This window comes from Arvicanthis niloticus, chromosome 8, assembly GCF_011762505.2.
Source record: "Arvicanthis niloticus isolate mArvNil1 chromosome 8, mArvNil1.pat.X, whole genome shotgun sequence".
Lineage (NCBI taxonomy): Eukaryota > Metazoa > Chordata > Mammalia > Rodentia > Muridae > Arvicanthis > Arvicanthis niloticus.
Window position 1 is genome coordinate 12,727,615 of NC_047665.1, and position 16,771 is coordinate 12,744,385.

Sequence of the window (16,771 nt, forward strand, 5' to 3'; positions counted from 1 at the left end):
CTAGAATCCTACTTCTTGGAAACACTTGAAATGGAGCCCAGGCCATGCTAGGCTGGGGCTTTTCACTAAAAGCTATCCCGAGCACATCAGTGTTGTAAATGATCTACCGCTCTCCCAGGCCAAGCCATTCCTGTGGGAGGAGGTCACCTTCTCTGCTCTGGAACCTTCTTTGTGTGCATATTCGTGTGTGTGTGTGTGTGTGTGTGTGTGTGTGTGTGTGTGTGTGTGTGTCTGTCTGTCTGTCTGTCTGCCTGCCTGCCTGCCTGCCTCTGTGTTAATCTCAAACATTCCCCAGGAGCTGTCCACACTACTGTTTTGAGTTTATACATTGCTGAAGGACCCAATGAGCTAAAGCTAGTTTAATCTTTTTCTTTTTAAAAATGTCTCTCATTGGCCTGGAACTCACCAGGTAGGCTACCACAGAACCAGTGAGCTTCAGTGATGCATCTGTCTCTACTTCCCTGCAGGGCAGTGGATTGTGAGAGGAAGCCTAGCAAGGTTGAGCTAAGGCTAGAAGCCCCAGAGACCGTGAAGGGACAATAGGAGCTTCACTTGCTTCTGGCACCAGGCCCCTGTCATGTAGCCACAGTCCTCCATAGAGAGATTTGTAGTCATCAGTCACATAGAGGTAACGCCTCAAGCAAGCCCTTCCACATGTAGATGAGGCATCCCTAACATCTCAGACCAAGCCAATAGGAAGCATGGGTGGTCAAACCCCCAACCCACCTCAAAACTGTATATAAGGTCCTATTCAGAAGGAATAAAGGTGTGTGAAAATTACTCCACTGTCTGAGAACATGTGTCATAAGAGCTGTAACACACCAGAGAAGAAAGCTGCTCTCCGGAAACTTTTGCCACCAGAAGCTCCCCTGAACCCTCCCCTCACTGGCTAGCCAGACTTCCGTGCAGCCAGTGCAGTGTCTCAGAGCAACAGCAGCGACAATAGTGGAGGTGGTGGAGGCAGACCCTTCCCCAGTGCTGGGATTATAAGCTTGTGCCACCATCCCCTGCTGCTTACATGGGTGCTAGGGTTGAGCTCAGCTCCCCATGCTGGCATGGGAAGCACCTCATCCACTGAGTCCTCTCCACCCTTTAGAAGAAATCTAGGGTATGGCTCACATATAAAGGAACGTCTTGAAAATCCACACGCGAGGAATGCTTACCTTTCAAGAACATGTGTTCAAAACTATTGGGAGCACAGCATGGCAGTCCTTGCACCCTTGAATTAACTAAAGACTGTTAGGTGGAGCTGCCCTGATCATTGTATTTGCCTCAAAATAGATCACACAGGAACACCATTTCCTTCCAAAACCAAGAGATAGCTAGCATAGCCTCATGACAGTGTTTCTGTGCCTCGCCCCTAATTTCCAGCTAAAGACCCAGTGGGCTGGCAAGATCCAAAAATGAAAGTCAGACTTATGGTGGGTCATGAGGTGTCTACGCTTGTATCAGATTATATAGAAATGGCATTACAGATGCATGAGAATCACAGTCCTGAGGCCAGCCAGTGCCCATGGCAGGAGGCTGGAGACTTGAACTGTAGGTAACCTTCTCTTACTGTTGGCAGAGACTGCTGGCCCTCAGTCCACTTTCTCTTTCTGTTTTAAGCTTCGTGTGTATGTCTGTTTGCACCTGTGCACATTCACATGAGTGCGTGAAGTCAGAGGACAACCTTGGGTATTGGTCCTCACCTTCTACCTGGACAAAGGACTTGTTTGTCTGCTGCATACCCTACATTAATTGGCCTGCAAGCTTCTAGGGACTCCCCTGTCTCTGCCATCCATCTCACTACAGGAATACAGGGATTAAAGATGCTCACGGCCACACCCAGCTTTATTAGTCCTGGGGCTCTGAACTCAGGTCCTTACACCTGCACAGGGAACTCCTTACCCAATGAACTGACTCTCCAGCTCTCATTTTTTCCCTTTTTATTCAGTCTGAGATCCTGTGGTGGTCTGAATAAGAATGGCCCCTATCTTACTTTGGGTCACTATTGCTGTGATAAAACACAATGACCAAAAAGCCAGTTGGGGAGGAAAGGGTTTATTTGGTGAACACTTCCACACTGTAGTCCATCATTGAAGGAAATCAGGTCAGGAACTGAAACAGAGCAGGAACCTGGAGGCAGGGGCAGATGCAGAGGCCATGGAGGGGTACTGCCTAGTGCTGCCTAGTAGCTTGCTCCTCATGGCTGGATCAGCCTGCTTTCTTATAGAATGCAGAACCACTAGTCTAAGGGATAGCACCGTGCACAGTGGGCTGGGCCCTCTCCATCAATCACTAATTAAGAAAATGTCCTACAGGTTTGTCTACAGCCTGACTTTATCGAGGTATTTTCCAAATCAAGGTTCCTTCGTCTCAAATGACTTTATCTTAAGTCAAGTTGACATAAAACTACCCATCACAGCCCTCATAGGCTCACATATGTGAATGCTTAGTCACCAGGAAGTGACACTGTTTTAAAGGATTAAATGGATTTGGAGGTTTGTCATTGTTGGAGGAAAAGTGTCACTGAGGGTGGGTTCTCGGGTTTCAAAAGCCTATTGATAGCCCAGAGTCCCTCTCTCTGCCTACAGAGCTCTCAGCTACTGCTCCAGCACCTGCCTGCATGCCAGCATGCTACCTACCATGATGATAATGGGCTAAACCTCTGAAGCCAGCCTCCAATTAAATGGCTTCTTTCATAAGGGTCGCTTTGGCCATCGTGTCTCTTTACAGCAATAGAACAGCAGAACAGTGACTAAGGCAGACCCAGCCCATGGAACAGTGACACCCACATTCAGGGTGAGTCTCCACACCTCAGCCTAACCTACGAACTGCCACACAGACATGCCCAGAGGTTTGTCTTTTGTGTGCTTCTAGATCCTGCCCTGCTGTCAGTATTAACCACAGACACACATTGGAAAGTATTATGTCATTTTAGAACTGTGCGAATATCATAGAATTAACCAGGCAACGGGAATCGTTGAGCTCCATTACAATCTTATGGGGCCACTGTTGAAAATATACACTGTCACTGAGTGACATGTCAGTATGCACAGCATGACTTTATAGCCTTTAAATACTAATTCATTTCTTTCTAAGTTATTGTAATACTGTTGAAAATAAAAGGGGCTAGTTGGTAAAGGGCTGGGAGTGGTGACTCTGACCGTATTGTGTTTGCCACACAAGTATGAGGAGTCGAGTTCAGATCCCTGGGACCATGTAAAAGCCAGGCGTGACATATCATCTGTATCTCCAGCACTGGGAGGTAGAGTCAAGGGGATATGTGGAGCTTATTGGTAGGCCACCCTAGCTGAATCAATGAGCTCTGAGCGAGGGGCCTCTCAAACAATAAAACAAAATAAGAAAGGATTTAGGGTATAGCTCAGTAGTAGTGTGCTTGTCTGGCATGCAAAAGGCCATGGATTTAATCCTCAGTATTATCCAAACATAAAAAGCCGAGGAGGCTGGAGAAATGGTTAAGAGTATTTGGTGCTGTTTCAGAAGACAAGAGTTCAGTTTCGACCACACATCTGTCAGTTCACAGTTGCCTCTAACTCCAGCTCCAGAGGACCCGAAGCCTTCTTTTAGTTCTTTTAGCCTCCACAAGCACCTGCACACACAGAGACACACAGACACACAGACACACACACACACACACACATACACACACATAATTAAAAAGAAAAAAATCATAAAAATGTAGAATAGCAAAGAATCATCAAGGAAGTGTCAAGAAAGACACTGGCTATCAACCCCTGGCCTCTGCACACATGCCCACATGGGCAAGGCTGTGGACTCAATCCCCAATTCCAAAGGAAAAGAGGGAAGAAGGGAGAAAGGGAGGGAAGAAGGTAATGGGGGGGAAGAAAAAAATAGTATTCAACGAAGAAAAATGAAGAAGAAGGAGGAGGAAAGGAAGGAGGAAGAGGAAAGGAAAAGGAGGGAAGAAAGAAAAGCATGAGAAAAGACAAAGGTTAGAAAAATCTTCCAAGATAAGGCACACAGGTAGCAACCCCCCTCAGGTGAAAGAACACCGTAAGCATGGTATTTACTGGCGTGTCCCTCCATCGGTAATTGGTTTGAAAGGAGAAAGAAGGACATCAGAGCTGCTCCAAGCGTGAGTGTTGGTTTATTTAATTACACAATCTACAAAGGTCAATTTACCAAGATAGGAAAGAGCGTCTTTCATAGGTCTCTAATAGCTCACGGCCGACATGTCCTGGAGCCTAGGCACTGGTGGAGGAAGGTTATAAGAAATAAGCGTTCACTCCGAAGGAGCTCTAGGACCCACCAAGGGTGGGCGTAGTTCTTTCCTGAGCAGTTTCTGCTTTCTGCCACAGGTTGGTGGGTGCTTCTACTATGACATCCCCCAACAGTGAAGAGAACCAGTCAAGCCCTCTTTGAAGGCAGGTTACCCTGCACTTCCAGCACCTGCCCTGGTACCTCCAGAGTCACCCCAAGAAGTTTTGGAACACATCGGCTGCTTCCACCCAGTTCTGAAAGCAAGCCAGCCCGCGCTCCCGGATCTGCTTCCGCCCTTTGTTGGTGATGACAGCTCCATTCTGCTTGATGACCACGAGTCTGGGGATGACGTTGATGTCATACCTCTTCTTCAGTTCACTGAAGACAGAAGGGCAAAGGGTTAGCACTGCTGCAGGTCTGAAAGGAAGGGGGCTGTCTGTAGGTTCTGTGCAAACGCTGCCATTTTATAGAGATGTGGAGGTCCTTCGGTTTCAGCAGTCACAGGAAATCCAGGAGCTAATTCCCTTCAGATACCAAGGGACAACTATACTATATAAATCTCAAGCTGAAGATATGATCAAACTCTTATGGAACTAAAAATACAATTATTCAAAGTTGCCTGTAGTTCCAGCCTCTCAGGAGGCTGAGGCAGAGGGATTACTTTAGCTAGTACATTTGAGACCAGCTTGAGCAATACAGGGAGAACACAAGACGTCCTCTAGAAGGACTTGGAACAAGGCAGTGCCAGAAAGGAGCTGCCTTGGTGCCAGGAGCCTGTGAAGTGGAGGCCAGGGAGAACTCGAAATCTGAATCAGAGAGCCCTGTCTATCCAAGAAACAAAGTCCAGACTGGTCTACTTTTCTACAACTCCAAACATGTCAGCTAAAAGGGGAGGTTCCCCCAACACCCAGCAACGTCCCAGAAAGCAGATCAGAGGCTGGGCTGGCATGGGGAGGGGAAAATGCCTACTAGGCACCATGGACTCTGCCCACATCCCAGCCTATGAGAACCAACAGTGCAGTGAGGTCACTGTAAGCTCTTTGAGGGTTCTCATGGGGGTGGCAACCTGTAGCATGAACATCTGCAGCTGCTTGGAGACCTGGCTCCACCATGTATGGTAACGCATGTCTATAAAGTTAATGCTCAGGAGGCTGAGGCAGGAGGATCTCTTTCTAGACAGATAACTTGGCCAGAGAACACAGAGAAGGGCATAAGAGGAAACCCTCAACCTGAGAAAATGCCTACAGGGAGCACACCGCTTCCTGTAGTCATCCTCAGGCTAAGGCAGGCCCTCTTCAAGGCCACTGCATTGGAACACCTGGGCAGAGGGGACAGCACCAGCCAGGCACCTGAACCTTGTTTCAGAGACATTGGTGATAAACGGCTGCCTCTCTGGGCTATGTGACACAGTATGTGTTGCTGGGTCAGGGGCTAGGGCCACACTGGAATGCACCTGCATAATTCTGAGGGCAAGGTGGGGACTCTGGACCTTCCTTCAGCCATGCCGTAGCAGTCTAAGGGAGTCATAAGTGATTTTCTTGGTAGTAGAAAATTTCCTCCTCTTCCTTCCTCGGTGGCTCTTCAGGAACTGAGGGACAGTAGCAAGTAGTGGAGGCCTCCGAGGGAAAGCTACATATACAATGGTCCCTTCCCTTACCGGTTCACTTCCCGGTGGGGGTCTTTCCTGTCCTGCCTTACCCTCTACAGCAGACAACAACTTCCGGATCGCCCCTTGAATGGTTACTACCGTTTTCACTTCTCCCTAACGGTAGTTCTCTTTCTTAGGCCCATGGTCTAATTCTACAAATTTGAGCTGAAACAGCAGAATTATAGGGCACGGCTCCAGCAATCCCCTCAAAATATTCTACTTCCTGGCTCACACAACGCAACTTTAGGGGTCCTTACTGGGAAGTAAGTTCTGGGAAAGGACAAAGACGGATAGCTAAGTTTGCAATAGGAAACTCCCTGTGGGAATGAAGAACAGGCCATCATGTGCTCAAAGGCCCAGCTGGGCCATCCTGTGCTCAGTAGATCATTTGTTGATACCTGGAGCAGGAAAGCTCTGGAATAGAATAGAGGGGAAGGAAGAAAGACCTACACGGTCCCCAAAGGAAGTCAATGCACATTTGGGGTCGGTTGCTAATCACCCTTGGGAGAAGACATCAGCCAGGGCACAAATGCAGGCCCCAGGAGAACTGGACTGAGTGCCTTCTCAGTGCCACATCTGGAAATCAGGGCAATAGACCAGCATGCTGATCTCTCGTGGCCGACACTGCTAGGAGCCTGGCACGGTTAATGGTGATTGTCAGTTTTGCAGGGTCTACAATCATCTAGGAGACAAACCTCTGGACAAGTCTGTGGGAAGATTTCTAAGCCTGGTTAACCGAGGTCAAAAGAAGCCCATTAACTGTGTGAGGCCCCATTGCATGGGCTGGGGTCCTGGATTGAAAAAGGAGAAGGAGAAAGTTCGGCACCAGCATTCCTTGTCTCTGGCTCCAGGCTGCAGACACAAAGAGACCCATCCCTCATGTTTCCGCCCTAAGGATCAGCCTTCAAACTGTAACCAAAATAAGCCCTCCCCTGTAGGAAGCCATGGTCAGCGGTGATATATTCACCATTCCAAGATGGCACGGACATCGTGTCCTCTCCACTAGTAAACAATTAACTGCGCAGCTGCAAAGGCAGAAAGCCCGCCAAAGTCACTGGCCAATCCCGAGGCGTAATATTGGGTGATGAGTGAACAGCCAATCAGAAGTGAATACGTCACTCTAGGGTGTATTTAAGCTGTGCCTCTTCCTGTCTTTGGCCCTTCCGAGTTTTCCACTTCTACTGTTACAAGTAAAGCCTCGCTGTGGTGATACCCGAATTCCGTCTCCACGAATTCCTCTTCCACGGGCGGAGGGGACTCGGGAGGTGCGCGGAGCACTCCCCACCTTAAGTTTCTTTAATTTTGTGTGTTTATTCAGAGGCCAGAGGGATGCGACAGATGTCATAGTTATTCTCTTGAGACAGATTCTCTCATGGAAACTAAAGCTGGCTGTTTCAGTTAGACTGGCCAGTGAGCAGCTCAAGATCTGGCTGACTCCGCCCCTCCATTGCTAGGGTTACAGGCAGCCTTGTTTGTTTTTGTTTAAGTGCTGGGGATTTGAACTCAGGTCTTCATACTTGCACACTTACTCGATGAGCCAGCACACACACACCCCACCCCACACCCCATTCTCTCTTCCGTTGCTTTGGTCAAATATTTTGTCACCGCAATAAGAAAAGTAATAAACACAGAGCCCTTTCACAGACTAGGTCAACCCCGGTCTCTGTGCATCTTTTTACTTAGCCATAAAACTTCTTTCCTACCATCCTTGTGGGCGACCCAGAGCCCTTGTCTCCAGAGGGATCTGAGTTCTCTGCCTAATTAGCGCCACCATCACCATCTCAACTGCAAAACAAGTGTGTCCCTTAAAGCTACACGCCACTGAGTCAAGTCATATTTTAAAGCACAGCCCTTGAAGCAGTTCTCAAGGGAGTCCTTACAAGATCAGCTGTCACTTAGACTTACTGTCAATGGGATTTTCACGGTATTAGCATGAGTGAGGCCTCATACCTGCCCCAAGGCTAAGCAGCTTCCCCGGGGTTCTCCACCTTCCTGGGAATCACCAAAGAGAATGAGTTGAGGGAGGTGGCTCAGTCAGTAAAGAGCTTTACAAGCATGAGGGCATAAATTCAGTCCTGAAAACCACATAAAGAACACTCATAATCCCAGGGCTGAGAAGGCAGAGACTGATGCCCTATGGGTTACTGGCCAGGTAGCCTAGCCAGCTTAGTAAATTACAGGACAGTGTGAGGCCCTGTCTCAAAAAGCAAGGTGGATGACATCTGAGAAATAACAGCAGAGGTTGTCCTCTGATCTCTGCTGACATGCATCCATAAGTGCACACTTGTGCACGTGCACATGCACATACAGACATATATACACAGAGAATAAGGGGACTTCTAGTTATTATGAATCCATGGGACATCTCAAAATTGGCTTTGCTTCGTTTTCCAAAAAGGATTCACAGGTAGCATCGCAACTGGATGACAAACCCAGGACCCAGAGTCAGAGGATACCCAGAAACTGACATCTGTTGTAGAAGCGGGCAGGGCTGGGGGGGGGGGGAGGGGGCTGTGCAATGAGAACTTCATCCGGACTCTTCCATACCCACCTCTCGCTCTTTCGAGGTTCTTCTCCTGAAACTCTCAAGCCCTGCCTGTTCTAACATCTGCCTACCCCTGGTTCCTCTACATGTATTGTGAAAGCATCCATGCTAATGAAACGTTATTAGTTAGGGAACTCCATCGCTTTAGGTAAAAATGAAATCGCAGAAATGGCTAGTACCTGGCTCCATCCGCTATGAGGTCCTCCCCACTTCTCCCGGGGTATCCCCCAACGCAGCTCTGTGGACAAGGCGGGAATCCACAGCTCCCACTTCAGGCGGGTGGCTTCCCACCCTTCCTTTTCCCCTGATCAAGGAAGGAGCCTAGCTAAGGGATGCCGGCCAGCATCAGGACCAGACCCGGGGCTCCTGAGACATGCAGATCCTTGAAACCCTAATCCTAAAAAGCAGAAAACTCTGGCAGGCCAGAGCCCCGTGGATGCTGAAACCAAGATTCAGTGGAACTGACCCGCACTGAGACGTGAACGGCAAAAAAAGGCGGGATAGGAAGTTAAAGACCCGCGTCTGAAACAGCAGCATGGTGCAGGAAAGCAGTCCCGGGGGAGCCAGAGCTCCAGCCCGGTGCGGGTGACCCCCGAGTCCCCACTCACTGCCGGTAGGGGTCGTGGAAGGGCAATGCCAGCCAGGAGCCGTGCAGCTCGCGCATGAAGTCCAACATCTCCTCCGCGCTGCCGTCCGCCGACACGAAAACCACCTCGAAGGGTGCGGGCCGCCGCGCCTCGCTCACCAGCTCCGTGTAGAAGTCGCAGAGCAGCGGCGTGAAGTCGCGGCTGGGCGCGCACCGGCCCGCTGCAAAGTACAGAGCTACCACCTTGTTCTGCAGCGCAGTCTCGGCTTCCACCACCGTGCCCTCGCGGGTCACCAGGCGCCGCCCGCCCAGCACGTCCACCATCGCCCCAGAGCCCGGCGCGAGGAGGACACAGTGGAGAGACGAGCCCTGGGCTGCACAGCCACCTGTCAGCTGGAAGGGGACGCCGTAATCTGTGCCTCTCAGCCCCGCCTTCCGCTGCTGGAGTAGCTCACCGTGAGCCCGAGGGAGGAGGGAACACAGTGGTCACTCCAGAAGCTGCTGCTGCAGTGATGACAGCTGGGTGCACCGCTCCAAAAGCCGAGCCACGCCATCAACCTCCCCCCACCCTCTACTTTATCCTGCCTTGCCTGCCTGAGACCCACTCTACCCACCGGAGCCCTGCCCGGCTCCACCCGTGCCCCGCCCACCGGCAGCCTGTCTTGCTCACACGCGACCCAAGACTTGTTCGGATCCACGGCCCCCCATCCCACCCCACGCGTCCAATGTCATCCACTCCTGCCCTGTTCTGCGGACCCGAGTTCTGTTCCGCCCACCAGCTCCTCCCCACCTCAGCCAAAAGAGCTTGGTCTCACCAAGGCTCTGCCCTGTCCACTGCCTCCACTTCTCCAACCACCCTCCATGCCCCTCACTTCCCCTGGAGAATTTTCCTGCCCCAGATAAGCCTTGCATGTTTCCTGCCTCCAGCAGGCCATCTTCAGTCCGGCCCTCCCAACCCAGAAAAGCATTCCCTCATTGCGCCTTTACGCTGGAATCCTCCCTAAAAGTTATTGTATCCGCCTAGAGCCTCTGAAAGGGGTGAGGAGAGTAAAGGGCTGTGCCTCTAATCGAAATAGGCCGGCTGTGGGGAGCCTGGGCTCTGTGCTCCGGATGTATACCTCCACAGCCCATATCCTGGAGTTCTGGAAGAAAATTGAGGGCAGGTCTCAATGTTGCACCAGGACAGCCCGAGTGTTAAAGATACGCAGGCGCAGTGAAGGTCCAGAAGTTTTTACAGCAAGAAAGTTTCAGCTCCCTGCAAGCACTCTCGTGGGTCAGCGTGTATCGGCACATCTAAAACCTTAGGGATCTAGAGAAATAACTCTCGAGAGCAGTGTTTTAAAAATTAAAGAGTGGGAGCCGGAAAGATGGCTCAGGTCATTAAGAGCGCTGGCTGGCGGCTCTTGCAGCGGACCTGTGTTCTTTTGTCAGCATCCTCAAGATGGCTTACAAAACTTCAGGCAACTCAAGTTCTAAGGGACCACACCACATCCTCTTGCGGCTTCTATGGGCACCAGGCACACATGTGGTACAATGCGGGCAAAGTATTCATATACATAAAGTAAAAATAAATTTTAAAATAGTGCAAAAAGGCTTTAGGAAATTATTAAAAATTAGAGGCAGTGAAGGAAACCAGCATATAGGATCCCAGATCATGCCACTTTGGCGCGCTGGTTGTTTGGAGTTCTAAGCACTTTGAAAACAACAAAAGGAGGAGAGGTTTTCCTCTGTGCTTCCCCATTGTGACCTCAAGGTAGGTTTGCTGAACTCAACTGCCATCAACAGAGTTTAGAGATTCGTCCACCAGGGAAAACAAACCGCAGGAGCCTCCTCCAACTCTTGTGTATTCCTCCAAGGACCTGTTCATCTCCAGTAGGTGAGCTGCGCCTGCCTTTCCTTGGTGGGGTTGGACTAAAAGCCCTCAGCTCTGTCATATTCAAGAGTAGTCACTTTTCTATCCCTGCATTAACCGTTAAAGTGTGTTTCCCCCCTATGCACCTGCCAAGTCTCAGCTTACTCAACAGCCACTATGGAATGTCAGTTCAGCCTGATTTGGGAAGCCTTCAGCTGCCCTCCAGCAGAGGCAGCAGAGGGTGATGGGAGACTCTACATTGCCTGGGTGCCCAACTTGACCGGTCCCCTCTCAGAGCTTCAGTGGACTCTGTAGAGACATGGAGGGATCATGACTTTTGACGTAGAGCACCAAGGGCCAGCAAGCTAGCTCTGTGGCTTAAGATATTTGTGGTTAAGTTCTAAGCCTGACCGCCTGAGTTCGGTCCCCTGATCTCAGTGGAAGGAGCAATCTTACTCCCAAAGGTTATCTTCCTGCCTCCTGCCTCTATATGCAAGCCACAGCACTTCAGAGAGTCAGAGCTTCAAACAAAGCTTCAAGTTTATTGATGACGAACACTCTTGAGCAAAGTCAGGTGCAGGCATCAGGAGCCAATCGTTGCAAATGTGATTTAACATTCGGTGTTCCAATGTTAAAATGTTCTCCATTTACCAAGGCTGAGGGAAACTTTTTAAAGTGTTGTTGGTCTTATTTCCTTGTAAGATGTGAGATTTTAGGAAAAAGATTTATTTCAGAATTATTTATGTCTCTTTTGGTTGTACCAGTACCTGTAGAAGCTAGAAGCGAGCACTGGCTCCCCTGAAGCTAGAGTTAGAGACGGTTGTGAGCCACACAGAATGTGGGCTCTTGGAATGGAACCCTAATCTTTTGCAAGAGCAGGAAGGCCTCTTAACACAGGCTGATCCCACACAATTTTTTCCCTATAGGTAAAATTATAAGGTGATTCACAGACAGGCTTATATCTGAGGAAAAGATTCGGTTAATATAAACCTTTCAAGCCAAAAAAAAAAAAAAAAAAAAAAAAAAAGCTTTTTAAAATCAAAGTAATTTTGCTATTCAATAGGTCACAGAAAAATCCAGGCCTGTTTTGATCTTGAGCATGGTTCACTGGGTGGCTTAATCCTGTGATATTTTCAATGAGAGAGTGTTCTTTTGGTGTGTAGTTTCTGTGTGGGTGTGTCTCCAGTGAGCTGTGTCAAAACTCTTGACTCAGCCAGACACAGGTGGTGAGGGTACGGGGCTCGTCCTTTCCCACGCCTGCTTAGCTGTTTCCTGTCTTTCTATCTGGACGAATCTCCAGATTGCTTTCTGATCCAAAGAAGGAAAATGAAGCAGGGCTGGGAACATTGTTGAGTTGAGAGAGTGTGTATCTAATATGCACAAGGCCCTGGGCTTCATCCCAGCTCCCTATAAACCAGATGTGGGGGGCATGGACCTTGTGGTCTCAGCACTTGGGAGGGGAAGGCAGGAGAATCAGTGCAAAGTCATCCTCCACTTTGTATGAGTTTGAGGCCAGCCTGGGCTACTTATCATATTTTTTAAAAAATAAAGGAAGAGGCGGGAGGTATTTTGAACATTGTATGAAAGAGCCAGTGGGAGGAGGAATGTGACTTAATGTTCAGTGGCCACAGGCGTCCAGGTGGGCGAGGTGAGAGACCCCTAGGGAACAGAGCCTTCACGTCTCAGCACTGAATAAGACAGAAATAGCTGGAGGCCTTCTCCCACTGGCTCAGCCTATCTGGCATGTTGGTCGAGTGGGCCTAGCTAGGGAAGATGATGGGACTGAGGCGATGTTCCGTGATGGTTCATGACACTTTTGGAAAGAGGAAAGGCACAGATAACTGGAAGGAGTTGAAAAGAGTCATGAGCAGTTTATATTCTGCGTGCATAAGCTAGACATAAGCCTGACATAAGCTAAAACTCCAGAATGAGAGGGTGGGCAGGAGAGAGGGCACTAGACATGAACACCCCTTGCTAGGAAGAAGTATCCCTTGTAAGAAAGAGTATGGCCCAGCTCAGGAACTTGCTCATTGGGCCCCCATGTGCTGTGGAGAGCCAGGTACTCGAAGCAAAGGAGTCCTCTGGAGTGTTGGGAGTCAGCTCACCCCGCCCGCCGTACTCCACAGGACATCTACCTGGTGTGAGCTTGTGTATGGAAAGCTACAAGGAGCTCCTTCAAGTGTGCCCAGAGAGCTGGACAATCAAATTCCACCTTTTAAGGTCATTGCTGACCACCCCAAAGCAGCCAGACTTCAAAGGGACCTCCCTGAGCCCCTAGCCCACCCCGAGCTACACACTACTGCCATCTGCCCCCAATCCTGCCCTCTCAACTACGATGGGAGCAAGAGTGAGAACAAGTAAGTTCACGCCAGACTTCAGCTCATCTTAACCTGCCCTGCATGATCACAGGGAATGGGCTTCAGGGATGGCACGAGCAGCCTCCCTCTCTAGGATCTTTACCTCTCATCCTGCCACCGAGGCCATGGGAGGTTCAGCTCCACAAGTAGCTGGTGAAGTTGGAACCAGCAACGGAGGAGCTTCACAGGCAGCAGGTTTGGGGTAGAGGAGACTAACTCAAATTCCACTTGCTTGTAGGCGCAGATACAAGTTACCAGGGAGTCTTGGTTTTGGTCTCCCAAGGTAGACACCTAAAGACCATCGTTCTTGCAGTAACAGGGACTCTGTTTTGATGCAGCCTGAAGGTCACTGGGTGTCAGCATAAACTGCTCAGATTTCTTATCAGAAGCCACAGGGTTTGTGGGTGCTTTGCTCTTTCCCCCATTCTTGTGAGGAGCAACTATCTTCATCCGGCGTTTGGGGAGTGAGGTAAGGCAGAAGCAGTGAAAACAGACTTGAGTTTAAGGAGTGATTTAGTCTATCTACTGCGTTTATAAAACTATCCCATTGAGACTCAGGGCGATGCTTGTAGCTAGAGTGTTTGCTTAGCATGTGCAGGCTCTGGGGTCCAGCCCCAGGGCTGTGAAAAATACTGTTCTGAGCTTTAGACACCCTTTTTAATCTTCATGTTAAGTAGGCCCCCTTGAGTCCATACTGGGCCTGCTTAAACCAGACTGGGAGAAGAATCCCGCTAAGTCACCCACCTCCCATTGCTATCTGATTTCCTTGACCTGTCTTCGGCAAGAACGCCATTAAGTGGTCTCAGCAAGAACCATCCCCCCAGAATGTGTGTACACATAATAGTAACCCAGTTATTTCTAGAGAACTGCTTATGAATATACAAATATACTTATGGAATTTTTATCTGATTAGCAAACAAATTAGACACCAGGGTACAGACACCACACTGAATTTCCTGGCCTTAAATATTCATGTTTGAGTTATTTCCCTTTATGGATATGGTGTGGGTGTGCAGGAACTGACAATGTGGGGGTCTTCATGACTGGAATACACACACAGATGCCACATACTGTGCTGAGAAGTTCATGCCTATAGTGAGATATTAAGAGGGCAGAAACTTAATCAGATCAGGGCTGGGGAGGGGACAGAAGGGTGACTTAAGATGATAAATGCCATTGGAACGTAGGCTCATGATGAACCCGAGTGGCCGCATAAGAAGGAGAAAGGGTGGGTATGGCCAAAGTACAGAACTGTCACAAGAGCCACAACTGTGGACAAGAAACATGTTTTTACCTACTCCTTCCTCATAGTCCACAGATTCACCGAGAGCCTTGTCTGAGAGAAGAATCCTGGTACATCACTCATACACACACACACACACACACACACACACACACCCTTGGTGTTATTTTCCACCTATCAGCCTTGGTCAGAAGTCCCATCTGTTCTTATATTCAGACTTAGCTCTTCTTCACTGCTGCTGGGTACTGAAGAGTCTGTCAGTGCCACCTTCAGATTCCAGTTCCTTTTTCTTTAGCATTTATCAAAGGCCATGACACCTTGGCGTTCCTCTAGCTGCAGCACAGACTATGTTCTTCGAGGGCTGGTGGAGCGCTTGCCTAATATGCATGAGGCCATACGTACCATGCAAACTAGGTGTGCTGGTACAATCCTGTATTCCTAGCACGTGGAAGGTAGAGGAGAGGATCAGAACTTCAAGATCATTTTTGGCCACATAGTGAGTTCAAGGCCAGCCTGGGACACAGGGGACTCTGTCTTAAAACTATGAGGAGTTTCATTAAAAATGTGTGTATGTGTGTGCATCCACACACTCGTGTGGCTGGGCATGGTGGTACTTAGCAGCTGCAATCCTGAAGAGGGGAAGACAGGAAAATTGCTAGGAGATCGAGGCTCACTTGGGTGACATGGCAAGACCTTGTTTAAAACAAAATGATAACAGATAGACCTCCTCTCTCTGAAAACAGAAATGACAAGATCAGACCTGGAGACTTTGGCCTTACTGAAATGAGGAAGGAGCTGCTGAAGTATTGCTCAGTGGTGGAGTCCTTGCCGAGCATGCGCAAAGCCCTGGGCTCCATTGCTAACATCACAAGAATAAACTAAGAATGAATGAATGAATGAATGATGAATGAATGAATGAGGGGACTGATCTTCTAGAGGGCACGGGTTGGGTTCCCAACATTAGAAACACATACAAACAGATGGATAGATGGATGACAGGTAGGTGGTAGATGAGAGGGCTGCTTTTCTAGAGGACTGAGTTGGGTTCTTAGCACCTATGAGGCAGCTCACAACCATCTGTAACTCCAGCTCCAAGGGGTTTGATGCCTCTGACCTTGGCAGGCACTTGCACTCACATGCACATACGCACAGACATATATCTATACATAATTAAAGGTAAATCCTTAAGAAACACACGAGAACCATTGAAGCCCCAGAGCACTTTACTGAATAAGGGCTTGTGATCTTCCACAAATACAGTGGTCTAAGTCTGTCACATGCACAGGCATCTTTGTGTCTCCCTCAGGCTTGGTCAATGGGGTATCCATTCCTTCAGAATGATGCTTCAGTCCCTGCTATAAGAGTAACAATGCCCTAGGGACTAGTTGGGAAGGAGTGGAAGGTAGACAAGAAAGCTTCATGAGGAAGAATAGGATTGAAATATATTATATACAGGTATGAAAATGCTGTAATAAACCCATTATTATGTGTAATTAATGCATGCTAATAAAAACATCAAAAAGAAGAATCCCTTGCCTGGTACAGTCCTCTGGACTTTATTTTATTCTGATTTTATGTTTATTTATTTGGTGGGAGGTGAATGTCAAAGGACAATTGGTAGGAGTCAGTTCTCGACCGCCATGTGGGTCCCAGGAGTAACTCAGGCCACCAGGCTTGACAACAGGGACCCCACCTGCCAAACCATCTTCTGTCTCCTCCCTGACTTAGAACGCTGTGATGCCGGAGATGCTATGAGTATAGGAAAAAGTCAAAAAGGTTTTCAAAGATATCTGCCTGACCATGGCATTGAAAGCCTCAGAATTCAGTAAGTCATGTGACCTGTCCTCTAATGATCACCTCAGACCGTCTTCAAATGTGTTCTATCAAGTCTTTGTAGAAGGAATCTCTTATGTCGGTTTGGAAGCTTCCCCTGTCAAATAAAGCAGATGGGCCTATAAGCTCAGGCAGGGAATAGAAGGTGGGATATCCAGTAGGGAGACTGGATTCTGGGAAAGCCAAACAAGGGGAAGGAGCCCAGGGAACAGGGAGGACAGAAGATGGGAGTTGAGCAGAGGTAACCAGCCATGCGGTAGGTTAGAATAAATGTGATATTAAGTTATAATCTAATTGGGGAGTCAAACAAAGCTTATGGCCAAGACATTTGTATTTATTTTGAGTCTCAGAGTCATTATTTCAGGAGCCTAGAGCCGAGAGGGAAAACTGACTTTTTATAAGTCTTTGCTGATGTTTTATTACGCCACAGAGGTGGTTTTCAGGGGCAGAAGAGTTTTCCAAACACTACTAACATATTTG

The 16,771-nt window shown here is 48.7% G+C and overlaps 1 protein-coding gene across 1 annotated transcript; it reads right to left on the bottom strand.

Annotated features, from left to right (window-relative positions):
* Nucleotides 1–4,095: 4,095 nt before the first annotated feature.
* Nucleotides 4,096–9,621, bottom strand: Nxnl2 (nucleoredoxin like 2). The gene is made up of 2 exons (XM_034510359.2): nucleotides 9,029–9,621; nucleotides 4,096–4,605 (listed from the first exon to the last, which is right to left on the bottom strand). The coding sequence occupies exons 1-2, from the start codon at nucleotides 9,328–9,330 to the stop codon at nucleotides 4,437–4,439; spliced, it is 471 nt and encodes a 156-aa protein (XP_034366250.1). The 5' UTR covers nucleotides 9,331–9,621; the 3' UTR covers nucleotides 4,096–4,436.
* Between the last annotated feature and the right edge of the window lie 7,150 nt (nucleotides 9,622–16,771).

What these genes read in the sequence shown, in the direction of transcription:
- Nxnl2 (XM_034510359.2), bottom strand. Translation starts at nt 9,330, where the DNA reads ATGGTGGACGTGCTGGGCGGGCGGCGCCTGGTGACCCGCGAGGGCACG. An exon ending in TTCCACGACCCCTACCGGCA is followed by an intron (nt 4,606 to 9,028) that starts GTGAGTGGGGAC and finishes TTCTGTCTTCAG; the next exon opens with TGAACTGAAGAAGAGGTATG.